This window comes from Lynx rufus, unplaced genomic scaffold (assembly GCF_022079265.1).
Source record: "Lynx rufus isolate CCGP_SWC_20201006 ecotype Redwood Valley unplaced genomic scaffold, mLynRuf1.p SCAF_4, whole genome shotgun sequence".
Lineage (NCBI taxonomy): Eukaryota > Metazoa > Chordata > Mammalia > Carnivora > Felidae > Lynx > Lynx rufus.
The window spans coordinates 4,200,748-4,226,009 of NW_025814856.1; the positions used below are offsets into that span (position 1 = coordinate 4,200,748).

The 25,262-nt window shown below is 45.5% G+C and overlaps 1 protein-coding gene across 1 annotated transcript in view; it reads right to left on the reverse strand.

Annotated features, from left to right (window-relative positions):
- Nucleotides 1–25,262, reverse strand: part of LOC124522854 (complement C3-like) — a 44,859-nt gene that overhangs the window by 10,997 nt on the left and 8,600 nt on the right. Inside the window, exons 17-27 of the mRNA XM_047094526.1 lie at nt 24,994–25,173; nt 12,272–12,380; nt 11,898–11,983; nt 6,275–6,417; nt 5,960–6,172; nt 3,814–3,880; nt 3,617–3,703; nt 2,656–2,859; nt 2,145–2,220; nt 1,689–1,848; nt 677–775 (exon numbers count right to left, since the gene is read on the reverse strand). Coding sequence (XP_046950482.1) covers nt 677–775; nt 1,689–1,848; nt 2,145–2,220; nt 2,656–2,859; nt 3,617–3,703; nt 3,814–3,880; nt 5,960–6,172; nt 6,275–6,417; nt 11,898–11,983; nt 12,272–12,380; nt 24,994–25,173 — 1,424 coding nt within the window. The remainder of the gene's footprint in view (nt 1–676; nt 776–1,688; nt 1,849–2,144; nt 2,221–2,655; nt 2,860–3,616; nt 3,704–3,813; nt 3,881–5,959; nt 6,173–6,274; nt 6,418–11,897; nt 11,984–12,271; nt 12,381–24,993; nt 25,174–25,262) is intronic.

Consider the following 25,262-nt stretch of genomic DNA (forward strand, 5'->3'; position numbering starts at 1 on the left):
AAGCTAAGGTCAAACAAACCACTCTCAAACCCCAGGACAAAGCAGAGGGAGTAATTGCAGAGACTCTCGGGAGTCCACCTTTCTAAGCTTCTCTGCTTCAGAACCAAAACCAGAGGAAAAAGAGACAGCCATGAGCCAATATTTGTAATCACTTCCTTTTTGGGGTCATGGGCCCCTTGGAAAATTTCCTAAAAGATCTCCTGAACTAAGAGAGTAGCCTTGATGTGTTCTTGGGTCTGGGTTGTGCCTTTTCTTCAGGGAAGCAGCAAGGTATGCTGCACTGCTCATGTAGCAGTGATGGGGAAAGCAGGCTGAGGGGGCTTTTGTTGAAATTGGCTGACACTCTCTGGACAGGGTAAAGCAGGCAGAAAGGACCCATTCTTTGATCTCTTTCTGTCTTAGTTTTCTCCCCTGTAACCTGGGGATAAGAAGAGTAGCCTACGTCTCGGACTCTCAGAAGGATTACAGGACTTAGCATGTGCAGCACTTAGATGAGCATCTTAGTTAAATGCTCAAAAAATGCTGGGAATTATTATGGTTTTATGGGCATTATGGCTGCTGTGGTGGCTGCTATTGCACTGGGAGGACCGGGATTCACCTGAATGTAACACCTCACCCATCAAGGTGATGTGCCCTGGGTAGGGAGGCGAGAAAGAGAGGGTGGGTGGACACTTACGTTGAACTGATCATTGCAAATATCTTTAGCCTCTTCCAATGCAATGAGAACAAAGGCTGTGAGGGACACATCCTTCTCCTTATTCTCCTGGTAGCCACCCTAGAATGGGAAGCAGGAAATAAGGATAGTATCACCACTATGTCCCCACATGCTGACCAAACCTCTTGTAGGGTCAGCAGGTCAAGGCAGGGGTGAGAATCTCCTCAGTGTCTCTCCCTAGGTGGGCCACACTCTTCAATATTCACTCATTCAGCAATTGTTGCTCATGCTGTGGAAAAGATGGTGGGTAAGAACCCAACACCAGTCCCACCCCCACAGTGCTCCCCATCTAGTAGGGGAGACAGACATGAACCAATTGGCTCACCAGTAGACATATCATAACAAATTGGTGAGTGCGGTGCAGGAGGAGAAGTGGATGTGGCAGTGAGATTGGAAAGTGGGAGTGTGACTCAGTTGGGGAGATCAGGAAAGATTTCCCTGCAGGATGACCAGGGTTGGCATGCCAGACAGGGAGAATAGCATGTGAAAGGCCCTGTGGCTGGATAGAGCAAGGCTCCTTTCAGTACAGATGGCATGTGGATGGGGGTAGGGGGATGGTGTGAGATTGGAAGTCTGAAAAGTCAGGCTAAGGCAGTGATTCTCCACCTTATGCATGCATCAGCATCATATGGCGGGGGGTGGGGGGCTTGTAGCAACTGATTCCTAGGCCCTCCTCCTGAAGTGTCTGATTCCTGAATCTCGAGTCCAGCTTTAGAAAATACATTTCTAACTAGTTTGAAGGTGATGCTGATACTGCTGCCCTGGAGACCACATTTAGAGAACCACAGCTGTGAGTTGTTCTATATTTTCTGAATGAAGGGGGAGGGACTTCTGTTTTGCACTAGATTCTGAAGGCCTCTAGTCTTTCAGATGGAATACTGACATTCTCAGCCAAAGGGCTAGCCTTTCTCCTGTCTATCCTGTGACTACAGCCACCCCTCCCCCCAGCCTGCCCTAAACCCTTGCCTCTTACAGTCATTTCTTGGTCAATTACGGGCGAATCTTCCTGGAAGACCCCGTCGGGTTTCTGCCTCTGCAGGATCAGCCATCTGACAGCTCCGCAGATGACATCGGCCTGAATGACAATGAGATTGGCTGCCAGAGAGAAGACCTTGACCACGTAGGCTGTCAGCCTGTGGGCGGCACAAAGCGTCAGCCAATCGCCTCCGGGATCCAGAGACTGCCATTCCAGGAAACCAATGAGCAGAGAGGGGCGGGGCCTACAGGCTGGCCCGGCTGGCCCAGCTCCCCCACCCAAGGCAGGCGCCAGCCTAGCCACAGGGGGCGCTTGATGTCCACAGGCCACGTGGCAGCTCAAGGTGGGCGGCTCATTGGTGTGGGCTGAGGGTCCATAGCATAGGGCCCTTCGGGCGAGACCTGGTGGGACCACCCAAGGCCGCCTTGCTCAGTGGGGTGCCAGACCACTCACCAGGTGCTGGCTTTCCGGTTCTGGAAGGCTGCAAAAGCCGAGTTGTCTTGTCTGAAGGCCAGCTGCTGGGAGTACCCTGCAGGGAAGCCAGAAGTGTCTCCAGAGGAGCAGGGGCTGAGTGGAGGGGCTCAGGGGACAAGGATTCTCTGAGGGGCGAGACAGGGGTTCAGGGAGGAATGAGGGGGCTCAGGGCTGAGCAGGGAAGTCTGCTAGAAGAGCGGAAGGGGCTTCTAAAAGGGGAAGGAGTTCTCAGAGGAGAGGGGTTCAGAGAGGTGAAGGATCTCAAGGGGGTTCAGGGCAAGGGGGCCTCAGGGAGAGAGGGAGTTCTAGAGGGCTCAGAGGGGCCCAGGGTCTCAGAGAGGGCAAAGGTCAAGGGAGGTCTTTGAAAAGAAGGGATCCTGAAAGGGGAGGAGCTTAGAGGAAGGGCGTGGCCTGGAAAGGGGCCTGGGTCTCAGGGAGGACCCTGCTCTGGAGGTGGCTGGAGCAGAGAGGGTCTCCCAGGCAGACCCACCCTTTTTGATGAGCTGTAAGGCTTCGTTTCGCTTTGTGGGTCCCAACTTGTCCCACTGCTCTGTTTGGTCCAGGTAATGGACGGCAATGACCGTGGGCGTCATGCTTTTCATGTTCTGCTCCCCGGAGCCCGAGGGGGTCACGATGAGGTTTTTCAGTCGCTCCGCGTCAATGGCATCCTCAGTCAACTGAGCCACCGGGGTCCCTGCAACCGGGCGGGAGGACGGAGCTCAAGCAACTCACCCACCATGGGGTGGGGTGAGAAGGGTCAGGGCTGTCCCCAGCGATCCCAGGCTCCAGGCAGCCACTGCCAAAGAGGTCAGGGGCAGTTGGGGGCTGAGGGGACGTGATGGTAGGAGGTAGGAGGCGGGGGTAGGGGAGTGGGGAGGGTGTCTACATTTGTAGGGAAGGGGGTCTTATGCTTCACACAAATCTGCTCCCTGAGCCTCTTGTTACAAGTGGCAAATTAATTCCAGAACAATCGTCACCAATACTTAGATCATGCTTCATGCTGTTGCCAGGCGCTGTTCTAGAGAAACATCATACAGTATCTCATTTAATCCTCTCAACAAGCCTTTGATATAGGTACTATTATTCACCCCATCACAGATGAGAAAACCAAGGGTCTCTCCCCCAAACCTTACAGCTTACAGGTTACAAGGTGCTTTTCCAGGAACTTCTTTTCCCTTCTGGCTCCAGTTGTCCAACTCAGACAATTAGTTCCAGAATTTCCTGCTCTTGAACTATACTGTTTCTCATTTAAGCTTCTCTATCAGCAAAGGCTATTTGCTGAACTAAATACTGCCTGGAACCCTCTATAAAACAGATCAGGGAGGTGGCCTGCTGTTCTAGCTGTAGTGGAGGCAGGGGACGCACGGTAGTATATACACCCAGAATTCGGAGAAATTAGGCCCCCTTCTCCAGAGCTGTGCCTTCCTGGGCGAGGGTCAGTGGCAGCTCACCTTGCAGGAGGATCCTGGTCTCTGAATCTGTGTCTGGTACCTGGTCACGGAGGTTTGTGGCGTGGATCTCTGCTCGCTGCACTCCGTCTGCCAGTGGAATGGGAGGGACCTGTGGCGTCACCCTCTCCCATAAGGCCCTGCCTCACCCCCTACCCCCGACCCCCCAGCTTTCAACCCTTCTGCTGTGGCTGACTCACTTCTGCCCCGGTTTTCTGGATCCAGTGTGTGAACGGCCACAATTTTTTTGACTTTGATTCCTTCAGGCTGAACAGTGTTGGGATGGGATGGGGGAGGGGGAAGTCGGGTGAATAAAAGAACAGACACAGCTCATCAGCAGGGCATGGGCACGATGGCATCACCCATCCTAGTTCTGTGACTGGGAGTCAGTTTACCCCCACTGCCTCTCAAATGTCCTTAAAAGAAAAGAATGTGCATAAAGTGCTGAGTACAATGCCTGGCACTTAGTAAGCGCTCAGTTAAACTAGGGGCTATCTTATTATCAATGTCCCAAGCGAAGCTCTCCTTCCATGCTGGACTGCTGCTGTTTGTGCCCTTCCATCACACATTCTCCTTGAAGCTGGTACTAATGCACACCTTTTCCTTTGGAGACCCAGTCTCCTCCATGGCATGCTGGTAAACATTTGGTAGCCATCTCTCCAGGAAGAAAAGATCCTGATTTGTGGCACTGGCAGTTTCCATCCTGCGAACATCCCTGCCATGATAGATTTCAAGCTACCAGCATCAGAGGGTGCAGAATTGGGAGTTGTGGACACACTGTCTCTGGGGAGCCTTGTGCAGGCTCCAGCGCCCTCTTGGGTTTCTTCCCATTGGTGCCACACTGGGACCCCTGATAAAAGGGATAATTAAGATTGTGCTCCTGGGGGTGCCTGTGCGGCTCGGTGGAAAAGCATGGGACTCTTGATCTCGGGGTTGTAAGTTCAAGTCCCACATCGGGCGTGGGGATTACTTAAAAATAAAACCTTGGGTCACCTGGGTGGCTTAGTTAAGTGTCTGCTTTCAGCTCAGGTTATGATCTCACAGTTCATGAGTTTGAGCCTCATGTTGGGCTCTGTGATGACAGCTCAGAGCTTAGAGCCTGGAGCCTGCTTCAGATTCTCTGTCTCCTTCTCTCTTAGCCCCTTCCCTGCTTGCACTCTGTTGTCTCTTTCAAAATATGTAAATATTTTTTAAAATAGAAAAAAATAGGGGTGCCTGTGTGGCTCAGTCGGTTGAGCATCTGACTTTGGTTCAGGTCATGATCTTGCAGTTCATGGGTTCAAGCCCCGCATCAGGTTCTGTGCTGACAGCTTGGAGCCTGGAGCCTGCTTCCGATTCTGTGTCCCTCTCTCTGCCCCTTCCCCGCTCATGCTCTGTGTCTCTCTCTGTCTCTCAAAGATGAATAATCGTTAAAAAAAATAAAAAATAAATAAAATCTGTTTAAAAAATCCGAGTTTGGTTCTATTAAAGTCAGAAAAGAAATATTATGGTAAATTCTGGTATGAATATAAATAAGACATTTCACTGTAAAATAACACTGTGAGTTTTAAAGCATTTGCTTTTCAATGTTTCAATATTTTTTCAATTACTTTAAGTTTTCGGGGGAAAATTAACCACCAAACAATTTCAACCATTAAAAAAAAGACACGTGGATGGCAGCCTTCATTTTTCCATTAGCTTCAGGCTCCAATTATGGTTTGACTTGGCACTGTCTGTATTTAAAATTTGATCTTTTGTTCATCACAGGTTTTTTGGCATTAATTTTGATTCCTTACAATAGTGCGTTAAAAGATTGTTACCCTCATGACCTCACGTTTTGCTTGAAAATATTAACAAAGATGATAGGAGGCTTTTATTTTATTTTTTTTAATTTGATGTTTATTTTTGAGAGAGAAAGAGACAGAGTGTGAGTGGGGGCAGGGGAGGGGCACAGAGAGAGGGAGACACAGAACCCAAAGCAGGCTCTGTGCTCCCCACTGTCAGTGCAGAGCCCAACACAGGGCTCAAACTCATGAGCTGTGAGACCATGACCTGAAGTCAGACGCTTAACTGACTGAGCCACCCAGGCACTCCAGTCACCCGCAGGCTTTATTTTTATTTATGACTTGATCTAGTATTATTTTTGAGAATGTTCATCACTAAGAAAGTGTAGAAATGTAACTGTTCCTCACTTACTCACCCTAATCCTGGCCTTGCTTACAATCTTGCAGGACTCTCAAACATCCTAAGCTGGACACTGGACACTCTTGGTGTCTCAGAGTCAGTGTCTCCAACCTGGGTTGACAGCATGGGGAGACAGGAGCCTCTCCCAAAGGACAAGGGACTGCAGGTGCCCCAAGGACTCACCACGACCTTCAAGGACTTCTTGACACCATCCATGAGGAAACGATTGTCGACAGCAGCCTTGACCTCCACGTTATGTAGGCCAACCTTCAGAGGCACGATGAGAAAAGGCACAGCTATTGAGGACTTGGCTGGGATGTTCAGAATCTGCTGATAGGGTTTCTTGGCGGTGGCCAGGCTGCAGAAGGCTGGGTTGTAGATCAGGGTCACCCTCGCCTGCCAGGGAGAGTATCAGTCAAGGGGCATGTGCCATGGTTCCCCCCCACACCTGCCATCTTCCGAGCTCTCCACCATACCTCTGCCCCCGCGGGAACCCACCTTGAGCTCCCCAGAATCCTGGTAATTGTAGAGCACGGCCTGGATCTCCACTTGCTCATTGCGCACGGCAGAGTAGGGTAGCCGCAGGTCGATGAAGAAGTCTTGCATCACCGTGACCTCATAGGGGTCAGCCACGCAGATCCCTGCCCAGGAGTGGAGTGTCAAGGGAAGGAGGTGGACAGGCTCTCAGTGCTTACCCCTCACTGCGGGAGCTGTGTCAAGCTCAGCCTGTGTTTGTGCAAGTCCAGGGGCTAAACAATTGTACAGGTGACACATTACCGATAGTGGTGGCAGCTGGGAGTCCCTGTGATGTACGGTTTCCATTTTCTTCTTGTAGTTTTACTCACAGGTAGGTGTGCAGGGGGAAGGGCTCGAGCACACCCGAAGGGTCCATACCTGGGCTCTCCAAAATGGTAGCCTGAGCTCTCTCTGGTTCCTGGGCACTTGGAATGTGGCTAGCTCAGAAAACTTTTTAACACATGTTTGGAACAATTTGCATATGCCAACCTACCTTTTCAGCTGTACATTTTGCAAATCCTAAAATACAGATCAAAGTATTTCCAATGAAAGGCTAGGGGTGCCTTTCCACTGACTGGCTCAGTCAGTGGTGGGTGTGATTCTTGATCTGGGGCCATGAGTTCAAGCTCACGTGGGGTGTGGAGATGACTTACAAATAAAATTAAAATCTTAAAAAAGAAAAATGGTAGCACCCTCATTGAAACGTTCTGCAAGTATAAAATATATGATACATCAAAGGCTTAGATGATCAAGTAAATGTATCTTTCGTAATTTTGAGGTATTAATAGGTTATTCTCAAATATGAACAGATGGTTATAACATTATTATGAGTCTGATGATGCTTTTTTCAACATATTTTTCAACATATTTTTTAACATATTTATCACATGTTGAAAGAATAATGTTTTGGAGACATCTGGTTAAAAAAATGTACAATAAAATTGATGTCACCGCCTCTTTTTTATGGGGCTACCAGAAGATTTAAAATTACATGCATCGTATTTCTGGTGGACGGTGCTGATCTACAGGAGTAAAAATGACTGCAAAACCGATGGTTAATTTGTGATTCAACAGCTACTAGGCTATATTCAAGCACTGGGTTGATGCAAGCAAAATGTGCAAAAGCTTTATCATATTGAAATGTTACACTAAAAAAATAAATAAAAATAATGTTGCACCAAAGGTGTATTAAAATTTGGGGCACCTGGGTGGCTCAGTCGGTTAAGTGTCCGACTTCAGCTCAGGTCATGGTCTCGCAGTCCGTGAGTTCGAGCCCCGCGTCGGGCTCTGGGCTGATGGTTCAGAGCCTGGAGCCTGCTTCCGATTCTGTGTCTCCCTCTCTCTCTGCCCCTCCCCCGTTCATGCTCTGTCTCTCTCTGTCTCAAACACAAATAAACGTTAAAAAAAAAGTTACACTAAAAAAATAAATAAAAACAGTGTTGCACCAAGAAGTGTATTAAAATTTGGAGCACCTGGTTGGCTCAGGTGGTTAAGCATCTGACTCCTGGTGTCAGCTCAGGTCATGATCTCCAGGTTCCTGAGTCGGAGCCTGGCCTCAGGCTCTGAGCTGATGGTGTGGAGACTGCTTTGGATTCTCTTTCTCCCTCTCTCTCTGCTCCCCCCCCCACTCTCAGTCTCTCAAAAATAAGTAAATATTTTTAAAATGCAGTTAAAAAAGAAATATATTATAATTTAATAATTTTTGTGTGTCTATTCTTCAGTGTTGAAAAAAATAGAGACTTGAACAAAATCCTTATTTGCTAACCTACAGTCATTATTCATCATTCTCGGGGGGTCTGTTATAGTCACGGGAGGTAGTTATCATTTCTTATCTACTATTCATTTTTACATTTTTTTAATGTTTATTTATTTTTGAGAGGCAGAGCTGGAACGGGGAAGGGGCAGAGAGAGGGGGACACAGAATCTGAAGCAGGCTCCAGGGTCTAAGCTGTCAGCACAGAGCCCGACGCAGGGCTCGAACCCATGGACCATGAGATCATGACCTGAGCCAAAGTCAGACACTTAACCAACTGAGCCACCCAGACGCCCTCCGCTCCCTGTTTTCACATTCTATATATATATATATATATATATATATATATATATATTTAATGTTTATTTATTTTTGAGACAGAGAGAAACAGAGCATGAATGGGGAAGGTCAGAGAGAGAGGGAGACACGTAATCTGAAGCGAATCCAGGGTCCGAGCTGTCAGCACAGAGCCCGACACGGGGCTCGAACTCACGAACCGTGAGATCATGACCTGAGCTGAAGTCAGATGCTCAACCGACTGAGCCACCCAGGCGCCCCTCTGTTTTCACATTCTTTTTTTTTTTTTTTTAATTTTTTTTAACGTTTATTTATTTTTGAGACAGAAACAGAGCATGAACGGGGGAGGGGCAGAGAGAGAGGGAGACACAGAATCGGAAGCAGGCTCCAGGCTCTGAGCCATCAGCCCAGAGCCCGATGCGGGGCTCGAACTCACGGACCGCGAGATCGTGACCTGAGCTGAAGTCCGAAGCTTAACCGACTGAGCCACCTAGGCGCCCCTGTTTTCACATTCTTAAAGCCAGATTTAATTTACTCTGGTGGGTGAAAAACCAGCTTTTGCACCACAAACAGGAGGCTACCTCCAGGGAAACAAAACAGTTTTGTTTTGTTAAATACTGGCCAGCTCACGTTGTGCCTGCAGAAAGCAGACCTGCTCTCTCCTTGCTAATGCAAGTCAGTCAAGACCTACAGAGGAGATGAGGACATCCTTGCACCAGACTTAGCTTTTCCTTGAACAAGCTGGAGGGAGCGCGAGAGAACAACACATGGAATGACTTCTGACACACCATCCATGTTATGTTTGAGGCAGAGAAACGCCTACTCTCCGTGACCCTGGAAGGAAAGCTACATGTCACCGCATGTTGGTCCAAACCCATGGAAGGTACATCACTGAAAGGGAACCCTAGTTTTTGACTGCAGTTGACGATAATGTATCAGTGTTGTCCCAGAGATTTTGGCAAAGGTACCACCTAATGCAAAAAAGGGTTAGAGACGGGAATTGGGGGGAATTGAGGAGTGAGTGGTAATTCTCAGTTGTTTCTGTAAACCTAAATTGTTTAAGAAAACCCATTAATTAGGGGACGCTGGGTGGCTCAGTCGGTTGGGCGTCCAACTTCGGCTCAGGTCATGATCTCACAGTTGATGAGTTCGAGCCCTGCGTCGGGCTCTGTGCTGACAGCTTGGAGCCTGGAGCCTGCTTCAGATTCTGTGTCTCCCTCTCCCTGCCTCTCCCCGCTCATGCTCTGTCTCTGTCTCCCTCAAAAGTAAATAAACATTAAAATTTTTTTTTCCAACGTTTATTTATTTTTGGGACAGAGAGAGACAGAGCATGAACGGGGGAGGGGCAGAGAGAGGGGGAGACACAGAATCGGAAGCAGGCTCCAGGCTCTGAGCCATCAGCCCAGAGCCCGACGCGGGGCTCGAACTCACGCACCGCGAGATCGTGACCTGGCTGAAGTCGGACGCTTAACCGACTGCGCCACCCAGGCGCCCCAACATTAAAAATTTTTTTAAGAAAACCCATTAATTAAAAAAAAAAAAATCAACCAGGGCGCCTGGGTGGTTCAGTCGGTTAAGCATCCAACTTCACCTCATGTCTGATCTTATGTTTTGTGAGTTCGAGCCCCACATCTGGCTCTGTGCTGACAGCTCAGAGCCTGGAGCCTGCTTCAGGTTCTGTGTTTCCCTCTCTCTGCCCCTCACCTGTTCGAGATCTCTCTCTCTCTCAAAAAAAAAAATTTACAAAAATAAAATATGTTTGGCTTCAATAATGACTCACACTCATCGAACATCTGTAATGTGCCAGGCACCATTTTAAAGGCTCCACACGTATTAACTCAAAAAACTCTCTGCACAACACTTTGAGTGGCTACTATTTGCATTATACCTGTTTTATGGATGCACACAGAGAGGGTGAGTAACTTGACTCAGGCCACACAGCTGCCTAGCGGACGACCGGGGATTTGAATCCAGACATTTAAGCTTGAGGAGCTCCCTGCTTGTAACTCTGCTGACTCTTTGCATTCATGGTATCTCAGGAGTCTAAAATTTCCAAGTTCCACTGGCAACCATCCTAAAATATAAATTCTGAGCCTCTAAGATGGCGTTCCGGAAAGGTGCATCCCCTGGTGATCTTGGGCAAGTGACCTGCCTTCCCTAGCTTCAGTATCCTCATTTGTCGGAGAATAAATGTACCAACCTCAGAGGGTTCTTGTGAGCACTGAATGAGATAATGTGTTGGGAGTTAAAAATGGTACCAGGTAAAGGGCGTCTGGGTGGCTCAGTCAATAAGCATCTGACTCTCAGTTTCGGCTCAGGTCATGATCTCGGGGTCTCATGAGTTCAAGCCCTGCATTGGCCGGTAGCTCAGAGCCTACTTGGGATTCTCTCTCTCTCCCCGTCTCTCTGCCCCTTCCCTATTCACGCTGTATCTCTCTCTTTCTCTCTCTCAAAATAAATAAATAAACTTAAAAAAAATTGTACCTGGTAAAACACAGCGTCCAACATGAGGCTCAAACTCATGAACCGTGAGATCATGATTGGAGCCTAGTTCAGACACTTAACAGAACAACCCCAGTCCCCTAACATACCTCCCTTTTAATGTTTCAATATTTTTTCACCTACTTTAATGCTCAGCGAAAAAATTAACCTTTAAAATGTACCTAAATCAGGAATGGGGGGCGGGGGGCGGCGGGGCGCACTCATTTTCCCTCTTGTCTCAAACTCCATGATGGCTCAGCTCAGTGCTGGCTTCTATTTACAATGGAGATATTTTGTTCATCATGGGTTTTTTTTTTTTTTTTTGCATTCACGTTGATTTTTTCAAAATGATCACATGAAAGTATCACACATCTGCCTTAAAATTAGTGCCTCCCTCTCCTCACCCTGCTCCGAGGCCTGCCTGAGACCACCCCCATTAGACCAGGGCTCCCCAGCTCCCTGTGGTGGGCCCCCTACCCCCTGGTTACCTTTTTTTTTTTTTTGCCAAGTTTCACAATCTGGCCGCCAATGTGCCAATCATACATTTCATCCTGCTACCTCCTTCATATATTCTTAATGGATTTACCCATCACCCTGTCAACACCACCCCTTAAGCGTGTTTGTTGTTGCAAATTATTCTGTATGTCCTTATATCTGTGTCCAAACCTATAGATCGTACAACACTGAGAGTGAACGCTCATGTCAATGATGAACTTGGGGTGACGATAGGCGTGTCAGTGTCACGAATACGCCATGCTGGTGAGGGATGCTGATAGTGCCTGTCTGCGCGGGGCAGACTGTGTGCGTCGGGGGTGGGTAGACTGGGTGTATGTGGGAACTCTCTGTACCTTCCCCTCAATTTTGCTGTCAACCTAAAACTGCTCTCGAAAGAAAATCTATTTACAAAACGCGCTGACTCGTCACCCACAGAGCAGGATCTGACACCCCCACTTGTCACCTGGGAGCAGTGTGTCAGCCACCAAGAAACAGGGGATCTCTCTGGATGGGATGAGAAAACGCCCAATGGCCCTGGGATCCCTGACTCGTGAGCATGGGGCCACCACCTTCTCTCACCTTTCTTGTTCGACAAGCTCACCGCCAGAATCTCCCAGGTGGTGATGGAGTCTTTCAAAAATATATTCATGGTCTTTGTGGAGATTCTGGATAGAGGAGAAGTGGGGGTATTAAAAAGAGGCAGGTGTCAGGGGCCTGGGGGGAGAGCTGGTGTGGAGGGGCCCCAAGGGGCAGGTTGGAGGGAGGAGTGGGGGCTGGGCACACGGAGGGAGCCTGACTCTTGATTTTTTTTCTAGGCTGGGTTGTGGGGTTGCCCAGTGATTCCAGAAAAGAGAGGCATGGGTGCATGCAAACGAAGTGGTCCAGATGGGGCCGCTATAGGAGCTGGCCTGGGGGTGGGGGGGGTTAAGGTGGGGGGGGTGTCTCAGCCTTACCCATCTTTCTCAGGTTCACGGAGTTCCTCTATGCGCCACAGCCAGCTCTCAGGGAACTGGCTTCGGGAAATGATTTCCTCTTCCAGGATTATATCTTCATCCAAGTCACCTGGGAGGCACGGGTGAGGAGGAGACAAATCTGGGTTGAGAACAGACCCATTTCTCCACTGTCCCCAGAGATACTCATCTCTAAATGGCTGAAGAGGTTCCTACCAGAAAAACACACCCATAGTTCCATGATGGCCTGGGGAGGGGGGCAGTCATGTTTGTCTTTATTGCTCCTTTCTCCCCAAAAATACCATTAAAAATGACATTTGACAACTGTGTCGGTATAGGGGCAGAAATAGTCCAGGCTAGGACTATTTCCCCCTGCTCTGATTTTCATAGAAATGAAGCATTTGTGTGAGCATCTAAGTAAGCATAGTGGCTCCCAGGCTCCATGCCCGCTACATCTGATGGTTATGGCCCCCAAGCAAACAGGTGGCTCGAGAGACTCCCCAGACCTGTTGGTGACCCCGGGCGATGGGGTGGCCTTTTGAGCAAGCCTGACGCCATCAGCAAGTAGACCAAATGGGGCCAGAATATGGTTCAACCCTGTCTGGGCAGGTTGTAACGTGGCTTTGGGTCTTCTTAATAACAAAGTAGGTGAAATCGACTGATGCCTAAATCCACCCATATTCTGGAATAATCCAACAAAGTGCATGTCAGATACAAACATGCAAGCAGCTCTCTGTCTCACCCCCAATCGGCTAAAGAAATTACACAATTTGGGGCACCTGGGTGGCTCAGTCACTTGAGTGTCCGACTTCTGCTCTGGTCATGATCTCATGGTTGGTGAGTTTGAGACTTTCACCAGGCTTGCTGCTGTCACTATGAGCCTGCTTGGGATCCTCTGTCCCCCTCTCTCTGCCCCTTCCCTGCTTGCGTGCACACACACACTCTCTCTCTCGAAAAAAAAAAAAAAACACATTAAAACAGAAAAGACTGGAGTCAAGATGGCAGAGAAGTAGTGGGACAAGGATTTTCCTGGTCCCTCAAACACAGCTGTATTGAGGTCAGAACACTTGGAACACCCAGGAAATAGGTCTGGGGAGTGATAGAAACATCTCCGAAGGTGGAAGGAGACAGCTTGGCGGGACTGAGGTGCATGTATGTGGATTGGGAGAGGTAAAACGGTCAGCATAGGCATGGAGGGGAGGGGACCCCTTCTGTGGAGACACAAAAGGGAGAGAAAGAGGCTGTAGGAGTATGGCATTGTGTTCGGACGAGAGAAAAACATCTCTGGACCATGGAGGGGGAACGAGAAATATGGACAGTGCCAGTACTTTGCACAGTGCCAGTACAGTGCATGTACTTTGCAAAGTCTCAGGAGTTGAAGATTAGAGTTTTCAGGGGTGCAAGACTTTCTCTTGCAGCTTGCAGTGTGCACATGCCTCGTGGAGAGGGAGCCAGCCCCAGGGCCCAGTAGCGATCTCAGGGGTGACTGGGAGAGAGCAGTCCCCACCCTGGGGTACTGTGGGAAGAGGGTTTAGTGCCACCCCAAGGAAAAAAGACCCTGCAGGCATCAGCCGTGTAGGCTGGGCAGAATGGTGCTACCCCAGAACCGAGTCTGTGAGGTGTGGGATTCTTTAAGGCATCTTGTTTTCAATCCCATCTGAGCATCTAGGAGGTGCAGGAGACTGTGGAACAGGACAAGCTGGCCCCCACCCTCCCTGCACTCCTCTATGAGGACAGTCTGAACAGCATGGTTTGAGACACTTTTCTCCCCATCACCAACATGGCGGGGCTTCAGGGAACAGGACAGCAGCCCCCAGTGGAGGCAGGACCGGTTTACAACAAACCCTGCCCCTCCATGCCTGGTAACTGCTTAAATACTGGAGCAGGACTGACCCTGACCAGGCCAGACAGCCTCTCCTCCAGACCAGCACAGCCAGCGGTCCTGAGCACCAACAGGCAGCTGTCCTGCAGTTTTCTATGTTAGTCCATTTTGTTTTGTTTTGTTTTTCTTTTTCTCTTTTCTTTTCTTTCATTTTTTCTCTTTTCCCTTCTTTTTACCTTCCTCTTTTTATTTCCTTTGGAATCACGATCACAGTTTCTGATTTGACTTTTGGTCAAGTCTCTCTCTCTCTCTCTCTCTCTCTATATATATATATATATATATAAATACACCCCACCTGGTTTCATTCTCCATTCTGTTTGTTTGTTTGTTTGTTTGTTTAGTCAGGCATTTTTCTCTATTGTTTTTACACTTTTTCTGTATCTCCTTATTAATTTCCCCCTTCTCTCTCTGGGTTAAGCCTTATAGTTTCTTTGATTCTCTGCCTGGTCTTTTTTTTTTTTCTGACCCTTTCATTTTTTATTTGTATGGGAATCAGGCTTCCCTCACCTTTCCTTTTTCCAGGGTTCCTTCAGTGAACAAATCAAAACACCCCTGGTGGAAGGTCCAAACCATCACCACTATGAGCAGTGTGACAGAACAGCCAAATATGTAACATGATCACACTCCACAAACACTTCCTGAAGTCCCAGGACCTATTCTTAATATGGTAGGACTTGCAGGTGCAGGACACATAACAAGCTATTAAAACGTGTAAAAACCAGAAATCTAGCCAAAATGATGAAATGGAAGACCTCTCCTCATGAGAAATTCCAGGAATAAATGACAGGCAGATAACTGCTCAAAAAAGATATAAACAATATATCTGAACAAGAATTTAGAATAACAGTCATAAGACTGATAGCTGGGCTTGAAAAAAGCATAGGAGACACCAGGGAATCTATTGTTGCAGAGATCAAAGACCTATGAAATAATCAAGAAGAATTAAGAAATGTTGTAAATGAGATACAAAATAACCCAGCTGCAGTGACAGCAAGGATGGAAGAAGTCGAAGAGAGAATAAGTGAAATAGAAGACAAAATTATGGAAAATGATGAAGCGAAAAAAAGGAGGGTAAGGAAATTACTAGACCATGAGGGGAGATTTAGAGACCTAAGTGATTCTGTGAAATGAAATAATAACCGTATCATAGGAGTTCTGGAAGAAGAAGAGAGAAGGAAAGGGGCAGAAGGTTTATGTGAACAAATTATAGCTGAGAACTTCCCTCATCTGGGGAAGGAAACAGGCATCCAAGTGCTAGAGGCACAGAGAACTCCCTTCAAAATCAACAAAAAATGACATAATCGTAGTGAAACTGCAAAATACAAAGATAAAGAGAGAATTATGAAAGCAGCTAGGGAAAAACGGGCCTTAACCTACAAGGGTAGACACATAAGGGTAGTAGCAGACCTGTCCACTGAAACTTGGCAGGCCAGAAGCGAGGGGCAGGAAACATTCAATGTGCTGAATAGCAAAACTAGGCAGCCAAGAATCCTTCATCCAGGAAGGCTGCCATTCAGAATAGAAGGAGAGATAAAGGCTTTCCCAGACAAACAAAAACTGAAGGAGTTTGTGACCACTAAACCGGCCCTGCAGGAGAGCGTAAGGGGGACTCTGTGAGTGGAAAGCAGCAATGACTACAAGGGACCAGAGACATCACCATAAGCACGAAACCTGCAGATAACACAATGGCAGTAAATCCATACCTTTCAATAATCACTCTCAATGTAAATGGACTAAATGCCCCAATCAAAAGACACAGGGTATCAGAATGGATAAAAAAAAAATAAGATCCATCTATATGTTGCCTACAAGAGACTCCTTTTAGACCTGAGGACACCTGCAGATTGAGAGTGAGGGGATGGAGAACCATCTATCATGCTATTGGACATCAAAAGATAGCTGGAGTAGCCATATTTATACCAGACGAACTAGATTTTAACACAAAGACTGTAACAAGAGATGAAGAAGGCCATTATATCATAACTGAGGGGTCCATCATCAAGAAGAGCTAACAATTGTAAATGTTTATGCCCCCAACATGAGAGCACCCAAATATGTAAATCAATTAATCACAAATATAAATAAATGTATAGATAATAATACCGTGATTGTAGGGGACTTTAATACTCCACTTGCTGCAATGGACAGACCATCTAGTCAGAAAATCAATAAGGACACAATGGCTCTGAATGACACATTGGACCAGATGGACTTAACGTATATTCAGAAGTTTTCATCCAAAACAGCAGAATACACATTCTTCTCGAGGGCATATGGAACATTCTTGAAAATAGATCACATACTGGGTCACAAAACAGCCCTCAACAAGTATAAAAGGATTGAGATCATACCATGCTTATTTTCAGATCACAACACTATGAAACTTGGTATCAACCACAAGAAAAAATTTGGAAATCCCCTTAATACATGCATATTAAAGAACATCCAACTAAAGCATGAATGGGTCAACCATGAAATTAAAGAAGAAATCAAAACATGTATGGAAGCAAATGAAAATGAACACACAGCAGTCCAAAGCCTTTGGGATTCAGCAAAGGCAGTTCTAAAAGGACAATACATTGTAATTCAGGCCTGTCTCAAGAAGCAAGAAAGGTCCCCAATACATAACCTAACCTCACATCTAAAGGAACTAGAAGGGCAGCAGCAAAGAAAGCCCAAGGTCAGGGGCGCCTGGGTGGCGCAGTCGGTTGAGCATCCCACTTCAGCCAGGTCACGATCTCGCGGTCCTGGAGTTCGAGCCCCGCGTCAGGCTCTGGGCTGATGGCTCAGAGCCTGGAGCCTGTTTCCGATTCTGTGTCTCCCTCTCTCTCTGCCCCTCCCCTGTTCATGCTCTGTCTCTCTCTGTCCCAAAAATAAATAAACGTTGAAAAAAAAATTAAAAAAAAAAGAAAGCCCAAGGTCAGCAGCAGAATAGAAATAATAAAGATTAGAGCAGAAATAAACAATAAAGAATTTTAAAAACCCAGAAGAATCTAAGAGATGGTTTTTGGAAAGAATAAAGAATGTTGATAACCCCTAACCAGACTTCTCAAAAAGAAAATAGAGGACCACAATAGATAAAATCACAAATGAAAGAGGAGAGATCAAAACAAACACCACAGAAATACATACAATTTTTTGAGAATATGATGAACAATTATGTGCAAACAAACTGGACACCCTGGAAGAATTGGACAAATTCCTAGACACCCACACACTACCAAAATTCAAAAGGGAAGAAATAGAAAATTTGAACGGACCCATAACCAATGAAGAAATTGAATCCGTTATCAAAAATCTCCCAACAAGTAAGAGTCCTGGGCCAGATGCCTTCCCAGGGGAATTTTACCAGACATTTAAAGTAGCGTTCATACCTATTCTTCTCAGGATGTTCCAAAAAATATAAACGGAAGGAAAGTTTCCAGACTCGTTCTATGAAGCCAAAATTACCTTGATTACAAAACCAGACAAAGACCTCACTAAAAAAGAGAATTACAGGCAACCATCCTTGATGAACATGGATGCAAAAATTCTCAACCAGATACTAACAAATCGAATTCAATAGTATATTAATAGAATTCTTCACCATGATCAAGTGGAATTCATTCCTGGGCTGCAGGGCTGGCTCAATATTTGCAAATCAATCAATGTGATATATCACATTAATAGAAGAAAGGATAAGAACCATAGGATCCTGTCAATAGGTGCAGAAAAAAACATTTGACAAAATACAACATCCTTTCTTAATAAAAACCCTCAAGAAAGTCGGGATATTAGGAATATACCTTAACATCATAAAAGCCATAAATGAAAAGCCCACAGCTAATATCATTCTCAATGGGGAAAAACAGAACTTTCCCTCTGAGATCAGGAACATGACAGGGCTGTCCATTCTCACACTGTTATTTAACATAGTGTTGGAAGTCCGAGCCTCAGCAATCAGGCAACAAAACGAAATAAAAGGCATCCAAATTGACAAGAAGAAGTCAAACTTTCACTCTTCACAAATGACAGGAAACTCTACCGAAGAGTCCACCTAAAACTGCTGGAACTGATACATGAATTCAGGAAACTCACAGGATACAAAATCAACGTATAGAAATCGGTTGCATTTCTAGACACAAATAATGAAGTAACAGAAAGAAGTATCAAGGAATATATTCCATTTACAATTGCACCAAGAATTATAAAATACATAGAAACAAACCTAACCAAAGATGTAAAAGATCTGCACACTGAAAACCATAGAAATCTTATGAAAGAACTAGAAAAAGACACAAAGAAATGGAAAAACATTCCATGCTCATGGATTGGAAGAGTAAGTATTGTTAAAACGTCGATACTACCCAAGGTAATCTACACATTCACTGCAATCCCAATGAAAATAGCACCAGCATTCTTCACAGAGCTAGAACAAACAATCCTAAAATTTAAAAAAAATATATTTTTTTAACGTTTATTTATGAGACAGAGAGAGACAGAACATGAACAGGGGAGGGGCAGAGAGAGAGGGAGACACAGAATCGGAAACAGGCTCCAGGCTCTGAGCTGTCAGCCCAGAGCCCGATGCGGGGCTCCAACTCACGAACTGTGAGATCATGACCTGAGCCGAAGTCGGACGCTTAACCGACCAAGCCACCCAGGCGCCCCTAAAATTTTTATGAAACCACAAAAGACCCCAGATAGCCAAAGTAATGTTGAAAAGAAAACCAAAGCTGGAGGCATCACAATCCCGGACTTTAGTCTGTATTACAAAGCTGCAATCATCAAGACAGTATGGTATTGGCACAAAAACACATACACCAATGGAACAAAATAGAGAGCCCAGAAATGCACCCACAAGTATATGGCCAACTAATATTTGACAACAGGAAAGAGTATCCAATGGAAAAAAGACAGTCTCTTTAGCAAATGGTGCTGGGAGAACTGGACAGCAACATGCAGAAGAATGAACCTGGACCACTTTCTTACACCATACACAAAAATAAATTGAAAATGGATGAAAGACCTAAATATGAGACAGGAAACCATCAAGATCCTACAGGAGAAAACTGGCAGCAACCTCTCTGACCTCGGCCGCAGCAACTTCTTACTTGATGTGTCTCTGAAGGCAAGGGAAATAAAAGCAAAAGCGGACTATTTGGGACCTCATCAAGGTAAAAAGTCTCTGCACAGCACGGGAAACAATCAACAAAACTAACAGGTAACCGATGGAATGGGAGAAGATATTTGCAAATGACATAACGGATAAAGGGTTAGTTAGTATACAAAATCTATAAACAGCTTACCAAACTCAACACCCAGAAAACAAATAATCCAGTGAAGAAATGGGCAGAAAACATGAATAGACACTTTTCCAAAGAAGACATCCAGATGGTAAACAGACACATGACAAGATGCTCGACATCACTCATCATCAGGGAAATACAAACCAAAAACACATTGAGATACCCCCTCACACTGGTCAGAGTGGCTAAAAGTAACAACTCAGGAAACAACAGATGTTGGTGAGGATGTGGAGAAAGGGGAACCCTCTTGCACTGTTGGTGGGAATACAAACTGGTGTAGCCACACTGGAAAACAGTGTGGAGGTCCCTCAAAAAATCAAAATTAGATTTACCCTATGGCCCAGCAATAGCACTACTAGAAATTTATCCTAAAGGGCACACGGGTGCTGATTCGTAGGGGCACATGTACTCCAGTGGTTATAGTAGCATTTCAACAACAGCCAAATTATGGAAAGAGCTCAAATGTCCATCAACTGATGAATGGCTATATATACAGAGAATGGAATACTACTGGGTGATGAAAAAGAAGGAAAGCTGACCATTTGCAACAACATGGATGGATCTGGAGGGTATTATGCTAAGTGAAATAAGTCAGTCAGAGAAAGGCAGATATCGTATTTTTTCACTCATATGTGGAATTTGAGAAACAGAAGACCATAGTGGGAGGGAAGGAAAAATTAGATACAAAGAGAGAGGGAGACAAACCATAAGAGACTCTTAAACATAGAGAACAGACTGAGGGTTGATGGGAATAGGATATGGGGGAGTGGGGAAAATGGGTGATGGGCATTGAGGAGGACACTTGGGATGAGCATTGGGGTTGTATGTAAGTGATGAATCATAGGAATGCGCTCCCGAAGCCAAGACTACACGCATTGGCAATAAATTAAAAAAAAAAGAAAGAAAGAAATGACACAAGGCTGGGGGAGAAAACACCTGAGTGTGTGTAAGCCATATCCCAGTAGATCAGATATTTTGTCTAATTTTCCTCTTTGAGAAAGAAAGTCTATAGGCCACTGGAGCAGAAGGCACCAAGCCTAGATTAGAATAATTTGCACAGACTGAAGATTCAGCCCTTTACTCATGTGTGTTGGGAATCTTTGTGTGTTTTTTGGGGGGTGATGGTGGAGGGCGTGCTAGCCTTCCAGCTAAAAGAATTCAGAAATATGTGTCCCCTTTGGCGATGTCTGCCTTTAGGAGGTGACTGCACATTTCTAAGCAAAAATAAATAAATTAAATGAATAAATAAATAAATAAATATAAATATAATTAATAAATAAATAAATAAATAAATAAATAAATAAAATAAAAATAAAAATATGAGTGTACTTGAAAAGTATGTGTTACCATATAAGGATCTATACCTGCTGTCATACAGGCTACATAAAAATTGATTTGGGGGAAATTTTCCCTTGGCTTAAATTTTGCCCTGATCTGATAGCAGAAAGAGGTTTAGAAATAGACTATCCAGGAATAAGGAGGAACTTTACAGTGGAGAGACCCAGCAGACAGCGCCTTAATCACGTGATCAAGACTCACAGCACCAACAATGGGACAAATCAATGTCTTTGGGCTCCCGACATGCTGCACTGAGAATCCATAGTGTCTCTCCTGTGACAGTGCTGCCCCCAAATGCAAAACCTGGATGTCATTACGAGGAAGCATGGAGCCAACCCAAACCGTGGGACAGCCCCCCAAATGCTGGACGTGAAAGTCACTCAAGACGGCTGTGCTGCCAGGGGTTGAGCAGATCCAAGGACACCAAGGAGACCCCACCAGTAAATACGACGTCTGCTTCTGCACAGATCCTTTTCCTATAAAGGATCCAAGCCAAACCAGACCAGACCAAAGTAGACCGAACCACACCAAACTAGACCAAACCAAGTGAAACCACACCAGACCAGACTAAACCAAACCAGACCAAACAGGACCAAACCACTCTAAACCACACCAAATCAAAACCAAAACCAAAACCAAACCAAACCAAATGGAAACCACTGGCGAACCTGAATGGGGTTGGAGGTTCAACGAGTCAACATTCATGTCCTAATTCTGATGACTGTGCTGAGGTTTTGTGGGAGAATATCTTTTGTGGGAGAATTTCAAGAATTCCACATGGAGCTATTTGGGGATGGTGGGGGCCTCAAACAGTTCAGAGGGATAAAAGGTTTTTATGCCCATTTCTACTTGTTCTGCTTGAGAGTCTAAAGATTAAAAAAAAAAGATGATTATGTTTGCTTGGATCGGGCAGCCTGCAGCCATAGCATTTCCCCATCTTCCTTAGTTTTTAAGCAAAGGGGTTCTGTTTCATGACTTTTCATCCTGTGATTGATAAGATCACTTCCCTTGGTTTCAAGAGCCACTCACACTGGCCTTCATTCTCAGAACCCAATTTGGATGACACAATTTCTGGTCCCCTATGAAAACGATGGGATGTGCAAAAGAAGTGTTCAAATGGCCAGTGAGAAGGGTCAGTGCAGCAACCACCACTCTGCACACAGTGGTTAAAAAGAGCAATGGAGTGACAGAAAGAGAAATCAAGGAATCAATCCCATTTACAGTTGTACAAAAAACCATAAAATACCTAGGAATAAATCTAACCAAAGAGGTGAAAAATCTATACACTGAAAACTATAGAAAGCTTATGAAAGAAATTGAAGAAGACACAAAAAAATGGAAAAAAAGATTCCATGCTCCTGGATAGAAAGAATAAATATTGTTAAAATGTCAATACTACCCAAAGCAATCTTCATATTCAATGCAGTCCCTATCAAAATAACACCAGCATTTTTCACAGAGCTAGAACAAATAATCCTAAAATTTGTATGGAACCAGAAAAGACCCCGAATAGCCAAAGCGATCTTGAAAAAGGAAACCAAAGCAGGAGGCATCACAATCCCAGACTTCAAGCTATACTACAAAGCTGTAATCATTAAGACAGTATGGTACTGGCACAAGAACAGACACTCAGATCAATGGAACAGAATAGAGAACCCAGAAATGGACCCCCAAATGTATGGCCAACTCATCTTTGACAAAGCAGGAAAGAATATCCAGTGGAATAAAGACAGTCTCTTCAGCAAGTGGTGCTGGGAAGACTGGACAGCAACAACCAGAAAAATGAACCTTGACCACTTTCTTACACCACACACAAAAATAAACTCAAAATGGGTGAAAGACCTAAATAATACAGGAAGGCATCAAATCCTAGAGGAGAAAGCAGGCAAAAACCTCTTTGACCTCAGCTGCAGCAACTTCTTACTCAACACGTCTGTAGAGGCAAGGGAAACAAAAGAAAAAATGAACTACTATTATAAAAATCTTCTGCACAGCGAAGGAAACAATCAGCAAAACTAAAAGGCAACCAACGGAATGGGAGAAGATATTTGCAAATGACATATCAGATAAAGGGTTAGTATCCAAAATCTATAAAGAACTTCTCAAACTCAATATCCAAAAAACAAATAATCCAGTGAAGAAATGGGCAAAAGACATGAATAGACACTTCTCCAAAGAAGACAGATGGCCAACCCACCCATGAAAAGATGCTCAACATCACTCATCATCAGGGAAATACAAATCAAAAACCACAATGAGATAACACCTTACACCTGTCAGAACGGCTAACATTAACAACTCTGGCAACAACAGATGTTGGCAAGGATGCGGAGAAAGAGGATCTCTTTTGTATTGTTGGTGGGATTGCAAGCTGGTGCAGCCACTCTGGAAAACAGTATGGAGGTTCCTCAAAAAACTAAAAACAGAACTACCCTACAACCCAGCAATTGCACTACTAGGCATTTATCCAAGGGATAGAGGTGTGCTGTTTCGAAGGGACACATGCATCCCAATGTTTATAGCAGCACTATCAACAATAGCCAAAATATGGAAACAGCCCAAATGTCCATCGATGGATGAATGGATAAAGAAAACGTGGTATACATGTATATACATATATACACATGTATATATACATATATACATGTATACGTATATATATGTATATATATGTGTGTATATATATATCAACAATAGCCAAAATATGGAAACAGCCCAAATGTCCATCGATGGATGAATGGATAAAGAAAACATGGTATACATGTATATACATATATACACATGTATATATATACATATATACATGTATATGTATATATATGTATATATATATGTGTGTATATATATATGTATATATATGTATATGTATGTGTGTATATATACATATATATAATGGAGTATTACTCGGCAATCAAAAGTATGAAATCTTGCCATTTGCAACGATGTGGAGGGAACTAAAGGGTATTATGCTAAGCAAAGTTAGAGAAAAACAAATAACACTTCACGCACATGAAGACTTTAAGACACAGAACAGATGAACATAAGGGAAGGGAAGAAAAATAATATAAAACCAGGGAGGGGGACAAACCATAGAGACTCTTAAATGTGGAGAACAAACTGAGAGTTACTGGAGGGGTTGTGGGAGGGAGGATGGGCTAAATGGGTAAGAGGCATTAAGGAATCTACTCCTGAAATCATTGTTGCACTATATGCTAACTAATTTGGATATAAATTTAAAAAAAAATAAAAAATAAAATAAAAAGAAAGAAAGAAAGAAAGCAATCTGGACAGGGCGGGCCGAGAGGGAATCTGCCAGGGGGACCCTCACGACAGGGGCCATGCTGCCCGTGGTGCGGGGGACTCTCTGTGGGCTTGGTTTCCACTGCACCCATCCTAGCAGAAAGGCCTTTCTCTACATAAGACACATCAAAAAGCATTTTTAAAAGCAGACATCAGGCCTCACTGGGCTCAAAGGCTCTGAGCAAATGGCAGGTAGGATTCCCACCAGTTCTGTCAGGGCCGCCTTGTGGTGGGGACCACTCTGGTTCTGCTTTCAATGGGCTTCTTGGAAGAGAAATTTTCTCTTGGCTTAAGATTTATTTGGCCCGAGATGTAAAGTTTCAAGTGTGCACATGTTTTGTCTTATCCAGAACTGAATGAATGAATGAATGAATGAATGAATGAATGAATTAGTGAATGAATGAATGAGGGAGGGAGGGAATGAATGAATGAAAACAAATCAACAGATGTTGTTAGGCATTGAGTTAGGCACCTCTTTGGAAAGCAACATAAATGAGTTTTCTTTGGTAAAGGCAGGCTAAAAACGCATCTCAGACAGAAGCATCCTCCCCCTTCAGACAGGCCCTCCTCCCCCCTCAGACACAGGCATCCTTCCACCCAAACAGGCCCCTTCCCCCCCTCAGATAGGTTCTCCTCCCTCAAACAGGCCCTCCTCCTTCTCACTGAGCCTCAACACTCTGACCTGGGCCTCCTCCCTCAGACCAGGCCCTCTCCCCTCTAAGGGAGCCTCCCCACTCAGACCATCCCCTCACCCCTCAAGCCTGATCGAGGCTTCATTGAGCCTCCCCATTCTGGCCAGCCTCCCTGCTCAGACCATGCCCTCCTCCCTCGGAGCAAGCCCTCTCCCGTCAGACCAGGCCCTCCTCGCTCTGACCGAGCTTCCCCCCTCTGGCTGGCCCACAGGCAGGTGGACTCACTCCGGGTCAGGCCCAGGGCACTGTGGGTACTGCCCATGCGGTTGCAACAGTCCAGGAAGGCCTTCACGCACGAGGCCTCGTGCTGGATGAACCCGGCCCTGCGCTCGCACGAGAACTTCGTGGGGTTCTCCCGCATGCCATGTTCACAGCACTTGCGCAGCTCCTTCGGGTACTGACCCGCTGCGTGGACACGACACCCGTCAGGGCCTCAGCCGGGACCTCAAAGCAGGAGGAGCTCGGGCGGACCAAGGGTAGGACGTCCCCAGGGC